At 40.3% G+C, this 16,033-nt stretch overlaps 1 protein-coding gene across 4 annotated transcripts in view; it reads left to right on the top strand.

Annotated features, from left to right (window-relative positions):
• AKAP7 (A-kinase anchoring protein 7) overlaps positions 1–16,033 on the top strand; it is a 155,510-nt gene that overhangs the window by 73,151 nt on the left and 66,326 nt on the right. For all 4 annotated transcript variants that reach the window (XM_048490637.1, XM_048490661.1, XM_048490643.1 and 1 more), the window contains exon 6: positions 4,691–4,838. In XM_048490637.1, the coding sequence (XP_048346594.1) occupies positions 4,691–4,838 (148 nt within the window). The remainder of the gene's footprint in view (positions 1–4,690; positions 4,839–16,033) is intronic.

Here is a 16,033-nt window from a genome sequence, read left to right as displayed (position 1 = left end):
TTCTAGATGTATCCTTAGGCTTATCTAAATATTGGGTTGAATCTAATGACACCCTTATACTAAGAAACAAACTTTCCTCTGAAAGCAGAAAGTAAAGGCAGGATCCAAATCCAGGACTATTACCAATAGATTAAAATACAAATAAAAGATACTGGGTGTAGGGGTGAGCCCGCGAACCCAGCAGAACCGTAGAAGGAGCGCCAGGCATGCCGGTGCCGGCTACGGCCTTCTGGGCGCACTCGCTCCCCCAACCCCCGTTTCCCCTGTGAGTCACAGGTCATGAGATGCCTGACTCACGGTCTCCAGATGTCCCAGACAAAGGGACAAAGGGGCTCTTGCCCTCAGGTGTGGATTAGACCCAGACGCGGATGCTTCCTCCTGCACGTAGTAGCCCGATGAGATCATGCATCACATGATGATCTCCCGCTCTCCTGCCTCCCGGTCCGCCCACATTGCCCCCCCTCTTGTAAACCCTAATAAAAGGAGGCAGAGCCTAGCACACAGCAGAGTTGCCAGGATCACGGGATCCCACGCTTCCTGCTACTGGCTCTCTCCACCAGATGGAATCTCCGCGTCTCGTCTCTCCCTTGGGGCCTCGTGGGTCAAGACTACAACTGGGTCTATTTTAGAAGAATATCTTCCCATAACTTTGACTTCCTACATCAGCTCATTCTTATGTGCTCCTCTCTAAAGACATGAGGTCAGAGATCAGGGGATCATGCTGGAAAGCCTTATGGCACAAGAAGGTGGTTATTATGTGGTGCGGGAATTGGGAAATTTTCCCTCTTAATTTACCCATTAGCCTTTCTGTTGGCACAAGAGACTCTGCTGGTAGAAGGAGGTTCTGTAACTTCGTGTTAAGAAAGAGTGGCTGAGATTTACCTTGGCCGCTGTTGCTGCCCGGGGGTGGGGCAGGGAGAGGGGCAGGCTCAGCACTGGCATCCTGTCCAGCTGCTGGCATGAGTGAGTGATGTGCCTGGAGGAGGTGGGGCCATGGCCTTATATGGGCAGTCCAGGCCATTCCGCACCTCTTCTCACTCAACCGCCTATGACTTCTCCTTCCCTCCCTCCCTGCCTTGTTTTTTTGTTGTTGGCATTCTGGTTACGGTGATTGTTGTTGTTATTTGCATTGTCATAGCCTGGCAGGTTGCTCATGGGGACTGATCCATTCAGGGGAAGAGGAGTCTGGCTCTCCTCATTTGCTGGCTCTCCCCATGTGATAGGAACCTCCATAAGAGGCCTTGGGGGAGGAGTAAGCCTCTGAACCATAGGCCCCTGTGGGGGCTGCTAGAGGCTTGCACCTCCTGGCCACAAGGGGAGTTCAACCAGAGGCCAGTGCCCCAATGGCTCCCTCTAGCTTGCTGCTCCGGGCGTTGGTGTTTTCCCCCATGCATCAGGCTGGGGAAAAGTTATTACTGGGAGACAGCAGACATGCTGCCCGGGGTCACTGGGAAACAGCAGATGTGCTGCCCAGTACCAGATCTGTTCCCTATGCTGTGCCTCTGCTTCTTTTTCTCAGCACATTAATAAAACGGCTGTGGCCAGATTTTACCCACACAGTGGGGTTTTCTGTATCTTCTTCTGCACCTTTGGACCACTTCCTCCCCTTCTTGGGCAGCAGCAGTTATTATTACGTTGTCGTTCACTTTAATTGTAAAAATGATCTAGTGCCTGTCATGAAAACAGCAAAAGACCCTGCCTTAATCCAAGGTCAGTGTTTTCCACACTTGGAGGACCTCTATGTGTCCAAAAAAAAAACTATTGCTTGGAGCACTGAAAGAAGAAAAGAACTTCAGAAATAGCCCAATGAGCTTGATTATTACCACTAGAATGTTAAGAACAGTTCGGAGTCAGTTAAAGGGGGAAAGAAATAAAATAATATGAGAAAATAGAGCTTATCAAGCCCCTAATATTGTGTTCTGAAGGAGAGGTTTTGGGTTACTCTGCTCCTGATTTCTCATTGACCACCAGCTTTCCTTTTCTATCTCTGAATTGCATGATTAAGTTCCTATCAGTGGGGCAGAAAACAAGCTACCAACAGACAAGATAAGGAGTTCTGTATATTTAGGAAACTTTCCAGGAATACTGAAAAATATAATTTTATAAATAAAAAAGGGACCATCTCTTTCTCCTCTCCCAAACAGCATGCAGAGGACTGAGTACACCAATTTACTGGCCTGCTCAGACTCATATTTTTAAATATTCTGGTGTGGCAGATTTGGGTCAGGGGAAATTTCACAATAGTTTCTCCTTTCCCCCATCCCCACCTATGATGCCTTGCTATTGTTCAACTGGTAATATATTTTGAAAAATTCTTCAACACATCCTAAGGTTTACTCAGATCTTTCCCATGCAAATATTTTTCCTCAGTTTTTAAGTCTCTGAACACTTCTAAAATGTGAAGCAGTAATTTTATCATTATGAGTTTGGTTCTGCCTGTCACAAATGTTCTGAAACACCTGATTTTAAATAAATGCATTCTTGCTATTTAACTCTTAATTTCTGTGCCTTTAGGCTGACCTTTAAGCAGAAGGTTTTTAAAAAGTAGTAAAGAGTTAGTTCTTCTACTTGATAATGCTGGAATGTTTTTGTTTGTTGATCTCTTCTTTCACCTCAAATCTTGTTTGATAGTTTAATCCTTGATTGATTCTGCCTTTTCTGCCCTTGCAGATAGGGGGATAGCTTTTACACCCTCATAAAATTTTCATTTTCCCCTGCCCAATGTACACAATGTGTAACACTTTCCCTACCAAAAGTATTTTTGATCCCATTTACTATTCAAATTGTATGCTATAGTCCTTTCTGTTTAAGTTTCCACATTCTTCAGAAATGAAACAGAGCTGGGCCTGAGGTACCAGGCTCCACTTGCCCTAGATAGCTCCTCAGTGTTCTTCCTGGAAAGAGCATTCATTAGCAGGCCACAATAAAGGTAGATAAAGAGATTGACAGATCGAAGAAATATAAATATAAAATGTAAATAAATCGAAGAAATATAAATACAGTGTGTAACAGACTTCCCTCTGTGATACACCATGAAGATGCCAGCCACAGATGCAGGTGAAACATTAGAAACAAGATCCACCAGACCACGGCCACACAGCCCGGAAAACCCACCAGAACGAAATAAATACTTCCGTTTAATCACCAGTTTATGAATGTGATGTGTGTGGGTTCTTGGTCTTAAATTAAAAACCTTTTTTGTTTCCAAGTCAATTAACTTAGTTAATTTATCTAGAATGACACAGGGATATAAAAATATTATTTAAAAAGAGTAAAGGACCATTTCACTCATTTGAAGAGTTCCCATCTGTTCTTTTGCAAAAACATTTCATTCCCTCAGCCAGGCAGACAAAATGCCTAAGTAAGAGTTACCAGGCAAAAGTAGAACCTCCTCATGAGGTCTGTTCCTGGGCTGTACCATTTCAGATTACCCAGAGGGAGGCCAAGGATTGAATGTAACATGCTACTTGTAAACACAAAGCAGCTTGTCCAAAGGAAGATTTAAAGTTTTGACTCTAAAGACTTTATACATAGATCTTGAAAACTGGCATAGTCTTTTCACATTCAGAAAGGCTTGTGAGGTTCATGGCCTTCTTCTGTTCATTAGATGTGCCACATGTCAGTGTGGAATAATCATGGTATATTTTTCTCAATGACTCACTGTGTGACAGGATGGCTTGCTGGTACTGTTTGTACTTCTGTGTGTACATTAAATATGAACAGCAAGTGTATGCTTTAAAAAAGCACATACATAGTTCATGTGATTTACCACTAGATGTCAGTACTATTTCAGTAATTAGAAAAATGAAACCACATTTTGGACAGTGATAAAACCATAAAAGTTTTATGACCATATCCTGTTATCATTGCTTAGTCTTTACTCCGGTAACCATTAAGCTTCTTCAAAGTAAATAAATGTCTGATTTTTTAAAAAATTGTGTGATTGCTTCTTACTATTGATTGAATCATAAAATAATTATAATTTAAATGAACTGATAGTAGCACTTACGTGTTGTTCCCGATTTATAGTGAACATTCAAACAAAATTTACCTTCACGTATACCTAAAATCTGAAGCAATGTACATATATATCCCTGCTAAATTCTTAGTGTGTAAAGTATAAAAATAATGATTCAGCTATAAAGTTCTTTGAAATTTTGAACGCTAAACTCAGGATCTGATTCTTGCATTATTTTTTATAATTTAAAAGTAGCTATTGGCACTACTTTTCACATATACTATAAGCTTAAAATATATTGCTACTAGATAGATAAAATTAGTAAAATGTTATCATTGTAATGTTGAATAGATCTGCTTACATGATTTGCTGTTTATATTATACAAATGATACTGCACCAGTGCTGGCAATACATGAATGCATTCTAGTAGTAGGCATCCATGAAAACCATCCATTATTTTTAACAGGTTTCCAATCCCTGTTCTGCTGTACGATTATCAACAGATAGCGTAGAAGGAAGGGTTATGACAATACTGTTTGGTGTCTGAAGTAATCATGGAGTTCTCCAATCAATCAAGCAGTTTTATTTTAATTTCACTTTGTTGAAATGCTCAGTAGGAATATTAAAACCAGTACATTTTAATGCACAGTGAAGATGGTAAACTACTACAATTATTACAACAATTAATATGTAATTTGATCCTGTGCTCTTTTTTTCTTTGATACCTGAAGGGAGTGAGAAGAATTGACCCAGCTTTATATAAAAAATACAAGAACTATTATTTTGGAGACGAATTGCTGAATCGTCTGGATCTTTGCTCAATGATCAAAAAAAAGCAACCTAATGGCTACTATCACTGTGAGTCCTCTATTACTGTAGGTAAGTACAATATATTTCTAACATTTGCTTGAAATTAAAAATATTTTGCACGTTTTCCCATTTTTTTTCCAGCATGGGACATAGGATGTTAGCTTATCTTGTGAGTTCTGCAATAATATCCAGGAATGCAGCCTTTAAAATGCAGCCTTCAAAAAATGAAGCTTCTGGGCTAGACTGAAGATTGTTTACCTAACAAGATCATTTCCCAATCTTTAGACTTGTTTTAAAAAGTTAAATTAAATGGAAGACAGTGGTCACTATTTGAAATTATAATTACAAGGTTTATAAGTTTTAATTACTTTGATCTTCTGTTGATTAATCAGCTAACACTTTAATTGCAGATTTAAATAGCTGCTCCTCTAGTGGATTAATTAGTCGTAGCAAGGTTGAAGGACACACACCCATGTAGGATATCCCTCTATCCCTCCCTTTGATTTAGATGTAGTGGAAAAGATATTGAACATGGTTCTTGATATCTATAGCTCGCTCATGTTTTACATTTCATTATAATTTCTTAGCAACTGAAACTGACAAGGCTCAGTAAAACCATTGGTAATCATTCTTTTAAAACTGGATTTTTATCCCTTACCCGCCAATATACAGTCAAGCTCATAGTTATGCTTAGAGTATTACTGAGGTAGAAGAGATGTTTCTTAGGCAAAGATAAGGATCTAGGTTACAGCGGCTAAAACACCAGAGGTGCTGTCTAGCTATGTTCTGTGGGCTGAGGCAGTAATACACAGATCTGTTCAGAAAGAGGAGTTCAGGCAGCAGCTGAAAACTTTTACAGTTGACCTATGGCTCAACTCATGGAGTACTAAAGAGGTTTATTCTAGTTGGATTTGGATACCAGGCCTCCCCCCCCCCCCAAAAAAAAAGTAGACTTCTATTCAGGCATGTCAGTGTCTTTGTTCCTGAGGGTTTGCGAATAAGATGAGCCAAAGAGTAGGATACAAGATGTGCTTCTGGTTCTTAGGATTCAGCAGGGTGGGTTGATATGGCTCCCCCCTCCCCCCACACAAACACCTGTGAGATGGACAAAACATTTACCCCACAACACAATCACTCTACCCTGTGCCATGGGAAAAAAACATATCTTACTGTGATGTGCCTCTGAAGATGCCAGCCACAGATGTGGACAAAATGTTATGAGCAAAAACTACCTGGCCATGGTCACACAGCCCAAAAAAACCCAGAACATCCAGTCATTAGGAACTTTGCATCCAGGCAAGGACCCTGAGAAAAATTAGACCTAGGAGAGACGTGATAGAGGTTTATAAAATTAGCCATGGGGTGGATAAAGAGAGTAGTGGGAGGTTTTTTCCCTCTCTCATAATACCAGGACTTGGGGATAGACAATGAAATAGCTGGGAAATAAGTTCAGAACAGACGAAGAAACATACTCATTAATTAAACTATAGAATTCACTGCTAGGAAAGGTTGTGATGACCATGAGCAGAGGTCGCTTTGAAAGGACGGTAGACAGAGTTCTATTGATGATGATCAGCAGTGCCAGATTTACTTATAGGCTTGACTGGCTGAAGCCTAGGTCTCAAAATCTAGGGGGCCTCCAGCCAAAAGGTATATTTTTTGACAAATTTTTGCTTATTCTTACAAAGTTTATGTTTACAAAGTTCAGTTATGGCTAGCATTTTTAGTGTTAATTTTAACATTTATACATTTTCCCCCAAACAGCTTATGTCCTTTAGAGGAGGAATTGTGAATTGTGGAATTTTAAACACCTGTCATCGTCCTCGGCTGTACTCAGTTTTATTTTTATTTTATATTTTATTTTATATTTCAAACTTATAGGCCGCCTCTTCCCCGAGGGGCTCGAGGCGGCTTCCAACATGGCTGTTCTCCGACAGCAACTCCAACAACATAACTTAACACATTTAAAATCCAGCAGCAATCATATACAATTTAAACAGTAAAACAATAGACCAATAAAGCAGTAAAACGGGCGCCCGATCCTAAGGCTAAAAAGGGAGAAGTGAGTAATAGAAAAAAGAAAAAGGGAGGGAGCAGGCGGGCCCAGATGGAATCAACAGTGGGCCCGACCAAAATAACAAGGGATGGAGAATGGCAGCCTCAGTTTTGACTCCGATGTTTCAGTGGGGGGCAATAAAACCGCGGCCAGCCTCTCCAAAGGCCCGGTGGAATAGCTCTGTTTTGCAGGCCCTGCGGAACTCGCCAAGGTCCCGCAGGGCCCGAACTGAGTGTTTTGTTTAAAACACTCTTCCACCTTCCTCTAGTCGTGAGGGTGGGAGTTTGGGAGTGGCCTCATCATTGGAATAGCCTAGGGCTTCTCTTCATCTAAATCTGGCACTGATGATCAGCCACGATGACTGAAGTGAGCCTTCAGATCCAGAAGCAGCAAACCAGTGCTGAGAGGCTATAGCAAAGGAGGGCCTTGGCCACTGTGCTCTGATTGCCTTCCGAGGGAACCAATTGGTCACTGAGCTGAACAGGATGCCAGACTAGATTGATCACTGGTCTGATCCATCAGGGCTACTATGTCCTATGTTCTGTTCTTAACCTCTCATATTTATTCACTGAATTTATTCAAAACATTTATAGCTCTCATTTTCCATTATAAATGTTCAAGGCAGCTCGCAACGTAATAATGAAAAATACATACTGGTAAAAAACAAACCTGTACAAAGAAGTTAAAGTATTCAGCAGCAGGAGATGGTACAAAACAGCATATAAAAACAACCTTTGCGGTTATAAAAATGGAACAGAGAAAGTATAAGCAGCAGTCATACTGAATCAGTTCTTTAGGAGCTTGTGTGATTAAGTAATTGCAATTGGTTGTCTGCATTGGTGGCTTAAAAAATGGAGCCCAAACAAATTACAGTGGGTGTTCTGATTACATTCATTTGAAATGCTGACATTTTGTTTAGGATTTTAAACATCTATCTACAGTTGTTTTGATCATATCCTAAGTACTGGAAATTTCACATAAATGTAACACAAAATTACAGGTAAGTTGATGTGAAAAAATGTCAGGTTTTTGGTAGGGGAGGAAAAATTGCTCCCTTTATGTTTGCCAAAGTACAGTTGCCTTAAAAGACACTCAAAGAATCAGAAAACTTCCATTTGTTAAAAATTTGATATTCAGGAATTACAGCAATACCAGTTTTTATCACAGGCAGCATTCCTATTGAGTGAAATTGAAGTTTTCTTTTTGTAAATTCATACATTTGGAAACTCAATCTATGAAAATAGAGTAAATGAAACGTTACAACCAATAGCTTTTTGCCATCTACATTTTAAAGGTGCAGTCCTAAACACATTTACAGAGAAGAGCATACCACTGTTTAGGATGGCACTGTAAGAATTCCATCTCAAGAAAAAGATTAACAGTTGAATTGAAGACTGTCATCCGGATTAGGATCTTTGGGAAGCAGCCTCAAAAAAGCTGATAATCTGTAGGGGTTAAAGGCTCTGTGGGAACAGTAATCTTACTTTTTCAACATTTTACCTAAAACATACCCAAATATGAAGCAACATTTGACTATTAAACCCAACATGTAAAGAGTTTAAAATATGAAGAGTGGTAAACAACTGGATAGAATCCTTGCTGGTGTCTAATGAATTTGTGGTCCTGGCATCATTCCTATGATCAGAACAAGCCTCATACTAGATGCTTTTCTCAGTTTTGCATTTTGAACATAAAACTGCAATTGTTTTAAAGTGAGAAGCAATGTAAAATGTTTTGTATAATGGTAAGCTATTCTATTATGAATTATTGTTTTAATAATAAGAGTAAGCAGTTGTATATGTACTGTATAATTTGTTAGCTGATCCTATTTGAAGTACCAGAACTGTGTTTGCTCACTTTTATTTATGTACAGAACAAAATACTGCTGATTAACCAAACTGCTAAGAGCAGTTACCTTAAGCACTGCCATAGGCCTTTGTAGGATTGATAGCCCTATCCTATGCCAGTTTACTTGATGATAAATCTAACAGAATTACTTGGCCAAGTATGCATAAACCTGTGGTTACTATTTCATTGTGACAGAAAATATATTCCTCAGCAGCTGAAAAAATGTTCAGGGACCAAACAAGAAACAGCTTGTTTGTCGAAGGCTTTCACAGTCGGAATCACTGGGGTGTTGTGTGGTTTCCAGGCTGTATGGCCGTGTTCTAGTAGCATTTTCTCCTGACGTTTCACCTGCGTCTGTGGCTGGCATCTTCAGAGGATCCGATGGGAGTAAAGCAAGTGGAGTATATATACTTGTGGAATGTCCAGGGTGGGAGAAAGAACCATTTGCCTGTTAACAAGCGTAAAGTGCAGTTAGCAAACTTGATTTGCATGTGTTGGGTGGGATCCATCCATTTAGCATGTGAGTAACCATAAAGATAGCATAATCAGTTAGTGTGGGCTTCTGCATTGTAGTAGCCTGGCCTTTTGATTCCTTTGATTGTTTACTGCCTAGAGTGGTGGGTGATCTTCTGGGTGGTGTTCACCAGCCCTTTGACTGCTTACTGCCTGGAGACATCCTTTGTCTGGGTGGTGTTCATTACTCACTGTCTTGATTCTAGCCATATTTTGTTCATGTTCATGGTTTCTTCCTTGCTGTTGAAATTGTCAATATGCTTGTGGATTTCAGTGGCTTCTCTGTGTAGTCTGATATAGTGGTTGTCAGAGTGGTCCAGAATTTCTGTGTTTTCAAATAATATTGTGTGCTTGGCCGGTTTTATGTGTTCACCATCTATTACTTGTAATTTTCTGGCTGAATTAATTGCTGCGAGAGTGCCTTTCATGTTCTTTGATTCGTGTCTGGACACTGTGTTTGGTGGTCCCTGCGTAGACTTGTCCACAGCTGCACGGTACACTCCTGCAGAAATTAGAGGATCCTTCTTATCCTTTGTTGAACATAGCATTTGTTGAATTTTATTAGTGGGTCTGTAGATTGTTTCAAGGTTATGTTTCTTCATCAGTTTCCCTATACGATCAGTGATTCCCTTGATGTATGGTAAGAATGTTTTCCCTCTGGGTGGCTGTTTGTCTTCTTTCTAGTGGTTTGTTCTTGGTCTTGCAGCTCCTCTGATGTAACCTTTAGCCTGTCGAGCCCAGTTTAGGTGATTCAGTTTGTCTTTAAGGAGGTGGGGTTCACAGATTGTTTTTGCACGATCTACCAAAGTTTTTATCGTTCTCCTTTTCTGTCCTGGGTGATGATTGGAGTTTTTATGTAGGTATCTATCAGTGTGTGTAGTGTGTGTGTGTGTTCTGTATACTGTGTGGCCCAATTGTTGGTTTGGTTTGCAGCTGACTAAGACATATAGAAATGGTAGTTTTCCCTCGTTTTCTTTTTCCATAGTAAATTGGACGTTTGGGTGGATATTGTTAATATGGCCCAGAAACAGTTACATCACCAGGACAAAATATGTTTAAATTCAGGTACTGCAATACTAATGATCTGTGCATTAAACTGTAATTGTTTAACACAGTTTTGGTAGATAAGACATTTTATTCCAACATGCACTCTTAATGCACTTGCTGTAGTAATGTTCTATATAACACAGGTTGGACTAGTTCATCTTTCTATTTAGCCTGTAAGTTGAGGTCTACTGATAACTGCCTATTACAGACATCTGCATATCTACATAAACCCAGTGGTGGGATTCAGCAGGTTCGTACCACTTCTGCGGAAACGGTTGTTAAAATGGTGTTTGTAAACAACCAGTTGTTAAATATTTGAATCCCACCACCGGAACTGGTTGTTAAATTATTTGAACACCACCACTGCATAAGCCCCACACATTTGATTAGTTTTTGGACCATATGTTGATTTTATGTGCCACATACAGCAACGGATGAAGAGTGTTTCTGTAGTTCTGTCTTTTCAATTAGATTTGGAATTCCAGTGTGTGTTGTAATGCTTTCCTTGTATTCAACTTTATAACCTACCCATTTACAGTTTTTTACTCATTCAGCAATTCTACCAGCACTCCTGCTGGTAAAAAAAGCCTAGAAAGTCTGTGCTGGGATCATGGGGCTGTATGGTAGGCTGACCAGATGTCCCGCTTTTGGCGGGACCGTCACGCCTTTAAACAATTTGTCCCGCGTCCCGCGGGTTCTCACAAAACCGTCCCGATTTTCAGGAGAGCTCACTGCACTGCCTTCTGGAGAGCATGAGGCAGTCGCGGCAGCAGCCTCGGAAGCTTCCGACGCAGGAAGCGCCCTGACCTTCTGCAGAACTTGCCGTTTGCCGCCGCCGTAACAGAGCGGCAAACGGCAAGCTGTCGCTTAAAGCAAGTGCGCTTCTTAGCCTCTTGCGGCCGCTTCCCCGTCCCGGATCACAAAGGTGACCATCTGATCACCTTACTGTATGGACTAAAACCACAAGGGAGGAAAATGAGGCAAAACTGAGCTGAAAAGCTGGCTAGATCCCAGTGTTTGGCTGGCAAGACATTTGATCTAATATAATAAATTTGAAATATTAATAAAATGGTTGAACAAATCATCTAATTAAGACACAGGTTTCCTTTTAGGCCATATGGAACATGTAGTATTGATTACTGAAGCATGTGATTTCAAATAGGCCAGTTGTTGAGGTGGGAAGGAAAAGGAGTAGTAGCTACAAGGGAGTCATGTAATGAGAGGAAAGGCAAGGGCTTGTGACTGTTGAGGAATGAGAAGCAACATAGTAAAAATTGTCCTCAGCTATATGAGGTTTTTTTTCTGCAGTTCAATTTTATCCATCCTGATCTCAATAACAAAGCTAACCAGCTGTGAAAAGTCTTAAATCAGAAAACTTGTGTTTGAGTTGAAGCTTGGACTAGCCCTCCTCAGCCTCAAGCTACTTCTCTAGCCTCTTGCCTTAGTTCTTCCTACATGATTGGTCCCTTCCCCACTCTTATATCAGCCTGCTCTTCCTGCTAGAAGTAGTGTCTCCGGTGTATATTTTCCTTCTTTTGCATTTCTTCTGGATCCAGCTAGAGTCAGACTGATTTCTCTTGGCCCTGCTCGCATTTCAGAGAACATTTAGAACTGCACAGGAGGGGAGAGTTAAGTAAGTTGAGCTCTGAAAATGGAAATTCTTCAATACCTGGAAACACTGTACTGAATCCAAACCTGTAACTGTGACTTTACTCTGTTAAACTGTAACTATTTTCTTTTCAACAGCCATAATTATCATCTACATTCTACTAGTGATTCGACAAATGTGAGGATACTTAAATCTGGTGACTGAAGCAGTGAATAGGCAAGCCAGATCTTTCCACAAAACTGAAAAAATACCTCCAGTTTGCAGAAAAATGAGAAATCTTTAAAAAAAATTGGAGGGAGGCCTAAAATGATTTTAAAAAGCAATAGTTCTATAAGTGTGGACGGCTCCCGGTTTCAGAAAAATGTCAAAAAACAGGCGGTTCATATCCCTCCCAAACAAAAATACCTACACATGTGCAGACAGTGCTCCTCCCTCTGATGGATGTTGGAAGGCAGCAGGAAGCCATGACTGTCACTGGAGGGGGAGAGAGAATGAGCCTCGAAGGCCCTGAAGAGGCTTGCTGTCACTGTCAGTGGCTGGGGATAGAAGCCTCAGTGACCCAGCAGCTGAGGTGAGAAGCTGTGCAGTGGTACTTGTTTTGGGGCCCAGGGAAACAAGCCTTGGTGGGCCTGGTGCCATCAGCAGGTGGTTGTGGCCGAATTTCAGCAGGCCTGATATTGGAAACCAGGAATTGTGCAGGGGTCACGAAAGTAGGTCTTGAAGAGGGAGGGACAAACCTAAGCAGGACTATCACCCAGGAGCCAAACCAGGGTCACTGTCAACAGGGGAGAGCCTCAGCAGGCCCAAGAGCTGAGGCTGGGAGTTACACAGTGCTCCCCAGGGTCGGTTGGTCATGAGTCGGGGCAGGGGAAACAAGCCCTGGTGGCAGAGGCTGGGAGTTGTGCAGGGCTTGCCAGTATCAGTTGATGGGGAGGGTCAAGCCTTGGCAAGCTGTGTAGGGTTCATGGTCAATGGTTGAAGAGGGGAACGGCTTGGTGGGCCTTGCAGCAGAGACTTGGAGTCATGCTGGCCCTAGCAGCAGCAGTGGGAGGGAACTGTATAATAACATCACTGCTTCTAGCCAGAAAGAAAATAATATTAAAATGAGGGTTGCAGACTTCTAATTCAGGGATCAAAGCTCTTTTGAAGAGGCCTTCACATGTACTTTATTTTAATTCACACATCATGCATTAAGTGAAAGGCCAATATTTAAAAACCCAGGATCACAAGGAGCAAGGGTTGCAAAGAAGACATGAAGATAAAGGCAGGAACCTAAAACTTTAACTTCTCCTTCTCTTGCTGGCAAATGATACCTGGTAGAAGTCTAAACATGGTTCATGAGAAATATTATTAGGAGGCTGTTGCTATTTCAATTTTTTTAATATCTTTAAATTGTTCATTATTTCAATTATACCTTTCATTCTTCAATTTAAGCAGTACCAGCCATTGTAAGTCAGATAAAAAAGCAGAGATTGTAAGAATCAAGGGTATTCTAGTCTAGAATGAAATAACTGAGGTCACTGGAAGGAGGAAGGGTATTATGACTTCCACAGTTTTTGAAGAAAGTGGTTTAAGGTCAGTTTAATGTGTTTTCAAATGCACCACTTGTTACTGAAACTAGGGTCATAAAAAAAGAGCCTGAGGTTTCAGAATGAAACATGTTATTCCAGCTGTTACAGGTAGTCATAAAGTTCTCATTAAGTTATCTTGATTCATTGTATTTTTCACAGGGAAGTGATTGTGATGTCCTTTGAAACAGGTTCTTTCGTCCTCTGTCACTGTGTTTCATAAACACATTGAGGATGAGTGCAACTTTTTGCCAAGAATGCCTTCCTGATATCTATAGAGGAAATAGAGTATAAAATTTAAAAGAGAACTAAGAAGATGAGACAACAATATTTATTGTACGCACTGCAGTTAAAAGCTTAATTATTTAGATGACTCAGGGAGATAAGTATACAGATAACATTTGCTGTGGTTCAGCTGTTATTTTTAGCTCTAAACAGATTTGTTTTAAGTAACTGCTTTTCCTTGTCACTGGCTATTGCATGCACATAGAAAGGTAGACAGGCATGATGGCTCAGATAACAGGTGTATGGTGCAGCTGTCAGCCTTCCCTCTCCCAAGTCCAGTTGCTTTTCAGTTGCATGCAAAGGCTTGTTCAGGTACTTCAGAGCAAGATATCCAGACTTCTCTTCTTCCTGATTCATATCTCTTTCAGTATTTGCAGGGGAGTGGCTTAAAATGTGTGGACCAGGATCAATGTCGTTTTTGCCATATTTAAAGAAAATAATAGCATAACTGAAAGATAAGGTGTGTTGCAGACTGGACCTCCAAGAAAGATTCTACACAAGTGGCTATTTTTCTCTAAGTCTTACTTTCTGAGGTGAAGCTTTTCTGTGAATACTGTAACATAAGAACTCTACACAAGGATATAATGATATGCATATACAATGATACATAACATGGCAAGTGACTCCTTCTAACACACTGCTCCAAAGAGGAGGGAGCAGTTTATGTGTTTTCATAGAAATAGATACCCCTGAGACTCATACTTCAAGAGAAGCTCTGTAAAGTGATTCTGTATGAGTATAGATAGTTTTTTGAACTTATTTAATCTGTAACAGCAGTTCAATTTGCTTAATATATCACTATTTATTTATTTGTATCCCACTTTTATCCCCATTGAAAAAAGTTGGAATACAAAGCAACTTACAATACAGGAAAAAATACAATTGGAAAAGAAAAGGTTTCTGAATAAAGAGCAGGTCTTTTTGTTCTCTGTGCTGAATCTTCCACTCAGCTATAGGTTACGACCCTCAGGCTGTGCCCTATAAAGGCAAATGCCCTTCAGCTTACACCTTTGGGCATTACCAGGTCTTAAATACCTGTGAGCAGAGGAAAACACATTCAGCCAATATTCAATTATTTAGCCAGCTAGGAGCCTGTTCCCTGTTTTCACCCCTGTTAATTTCCTTCAGCATATTCTAGGAGACTAAATTCTGAACCCTTTGGACTGAGTACTAATTCCTGCAGATTCTCTGTTTTTCCTTTTCTGTCTTTTTTGGCAAATGATAAATTCTAAAAGACTCAAGGAAGGAATCTGTACCTCTACATACTTCATGTCTACCTTCCTGCTAGAAGTTACTACCTCTGAGTCTAAGTTCTGGAACTAGTCTGATGTTTCTGCTACTCCCATATCCATCTTTGTGCTTCCTTGGTGAACTGTCACCATGGGTAAATTCTCACAGACCTGGTCATTATTTCTTATTTGCAAAAACAAGTGAACTTGCATGTATCAAACACCATATATTAATTAAAAAAATACATTTCTATACCACCTTCCCCAGAAATGTAGTCCTGAGTTGTATTGTGCTGAAAGGCACAGGTCACGCTTCCATACCTACTCATGTTTTCTGAAACTCAAAACATTTTTCATTCTTTGTGGCAATTGCATGGATATGAATAATTGAGTGAGGTGCACTCACAAGTATATCATCTGTGAAAGGAATATGAGACAATGCACAGCATCCCCATTTTCTGGTTTCTGTAAGTAACACTTATAATAGTTCAAACATTGAAGTCAACTAGGCTACTAGCGTAATACTCACAAGAAACATAAGAATCCTTTGTTTAAATACTGGACTTTTAAAAAAAGTGCTATAAGGTGTCTAGACTACTAGAAATACAAGAATAGTTAGAATTGACGTTTGGTTATCAATAACCAATAAAGAAATCCTAAATTTTTGATAATTTTAATACTAATAACTATAAATACTAAAGGTACTAAATTTAGTCTCACGTATATAACCAAATAAAAAAGTACCTTGCATGTCATTGGCAGCTATCATAGAAACAGTGTATGAGCCACATATATTTGTTGGGAACAATATCTGAACTCAATAGGAAATGGTAGCATAAAAGAATACTATCATTTAATTGATTGGCCTGTTGATATGGAGAGCCTTCATACTAGTACCAGCCATTGCCGGAAATTTGTGGCAGTGGCATGAAGACAGCACAGCTTAGTCCACCAAAGACTCCTGAGAAAGCTTGACAGTGAACTGTAAGGAATTCCATAGACGCAGAAATAAAAGGCTTTGGGAGTAAAAGTCCATTTATTAAGACATCTTAGAAAGCTCAGAAGACTTGCATGCAGTAATGCTGGGGAATGACACTTCCATCAGAAGC

Source organism: Sphaerodactylus townsendi, linkage group LG01 (genome assembly GCF_021028975.2).
Source record: "Sphaerodactylus townsendi isolate TG3544 linkage group LG01, MPM_Stown_v2.3, whole genome shotgun sequence".
Lineage (NCBI taxonomy): Eukaryota > Metazoa > Chordata > Lepidosauria > Squamata > Sphaerodactylidae > Sphaerodactylus > Sphaerodactylus townsendi.
This window is presented reverse-complemented; position numbering and strand designations above follow the sequence as displayed.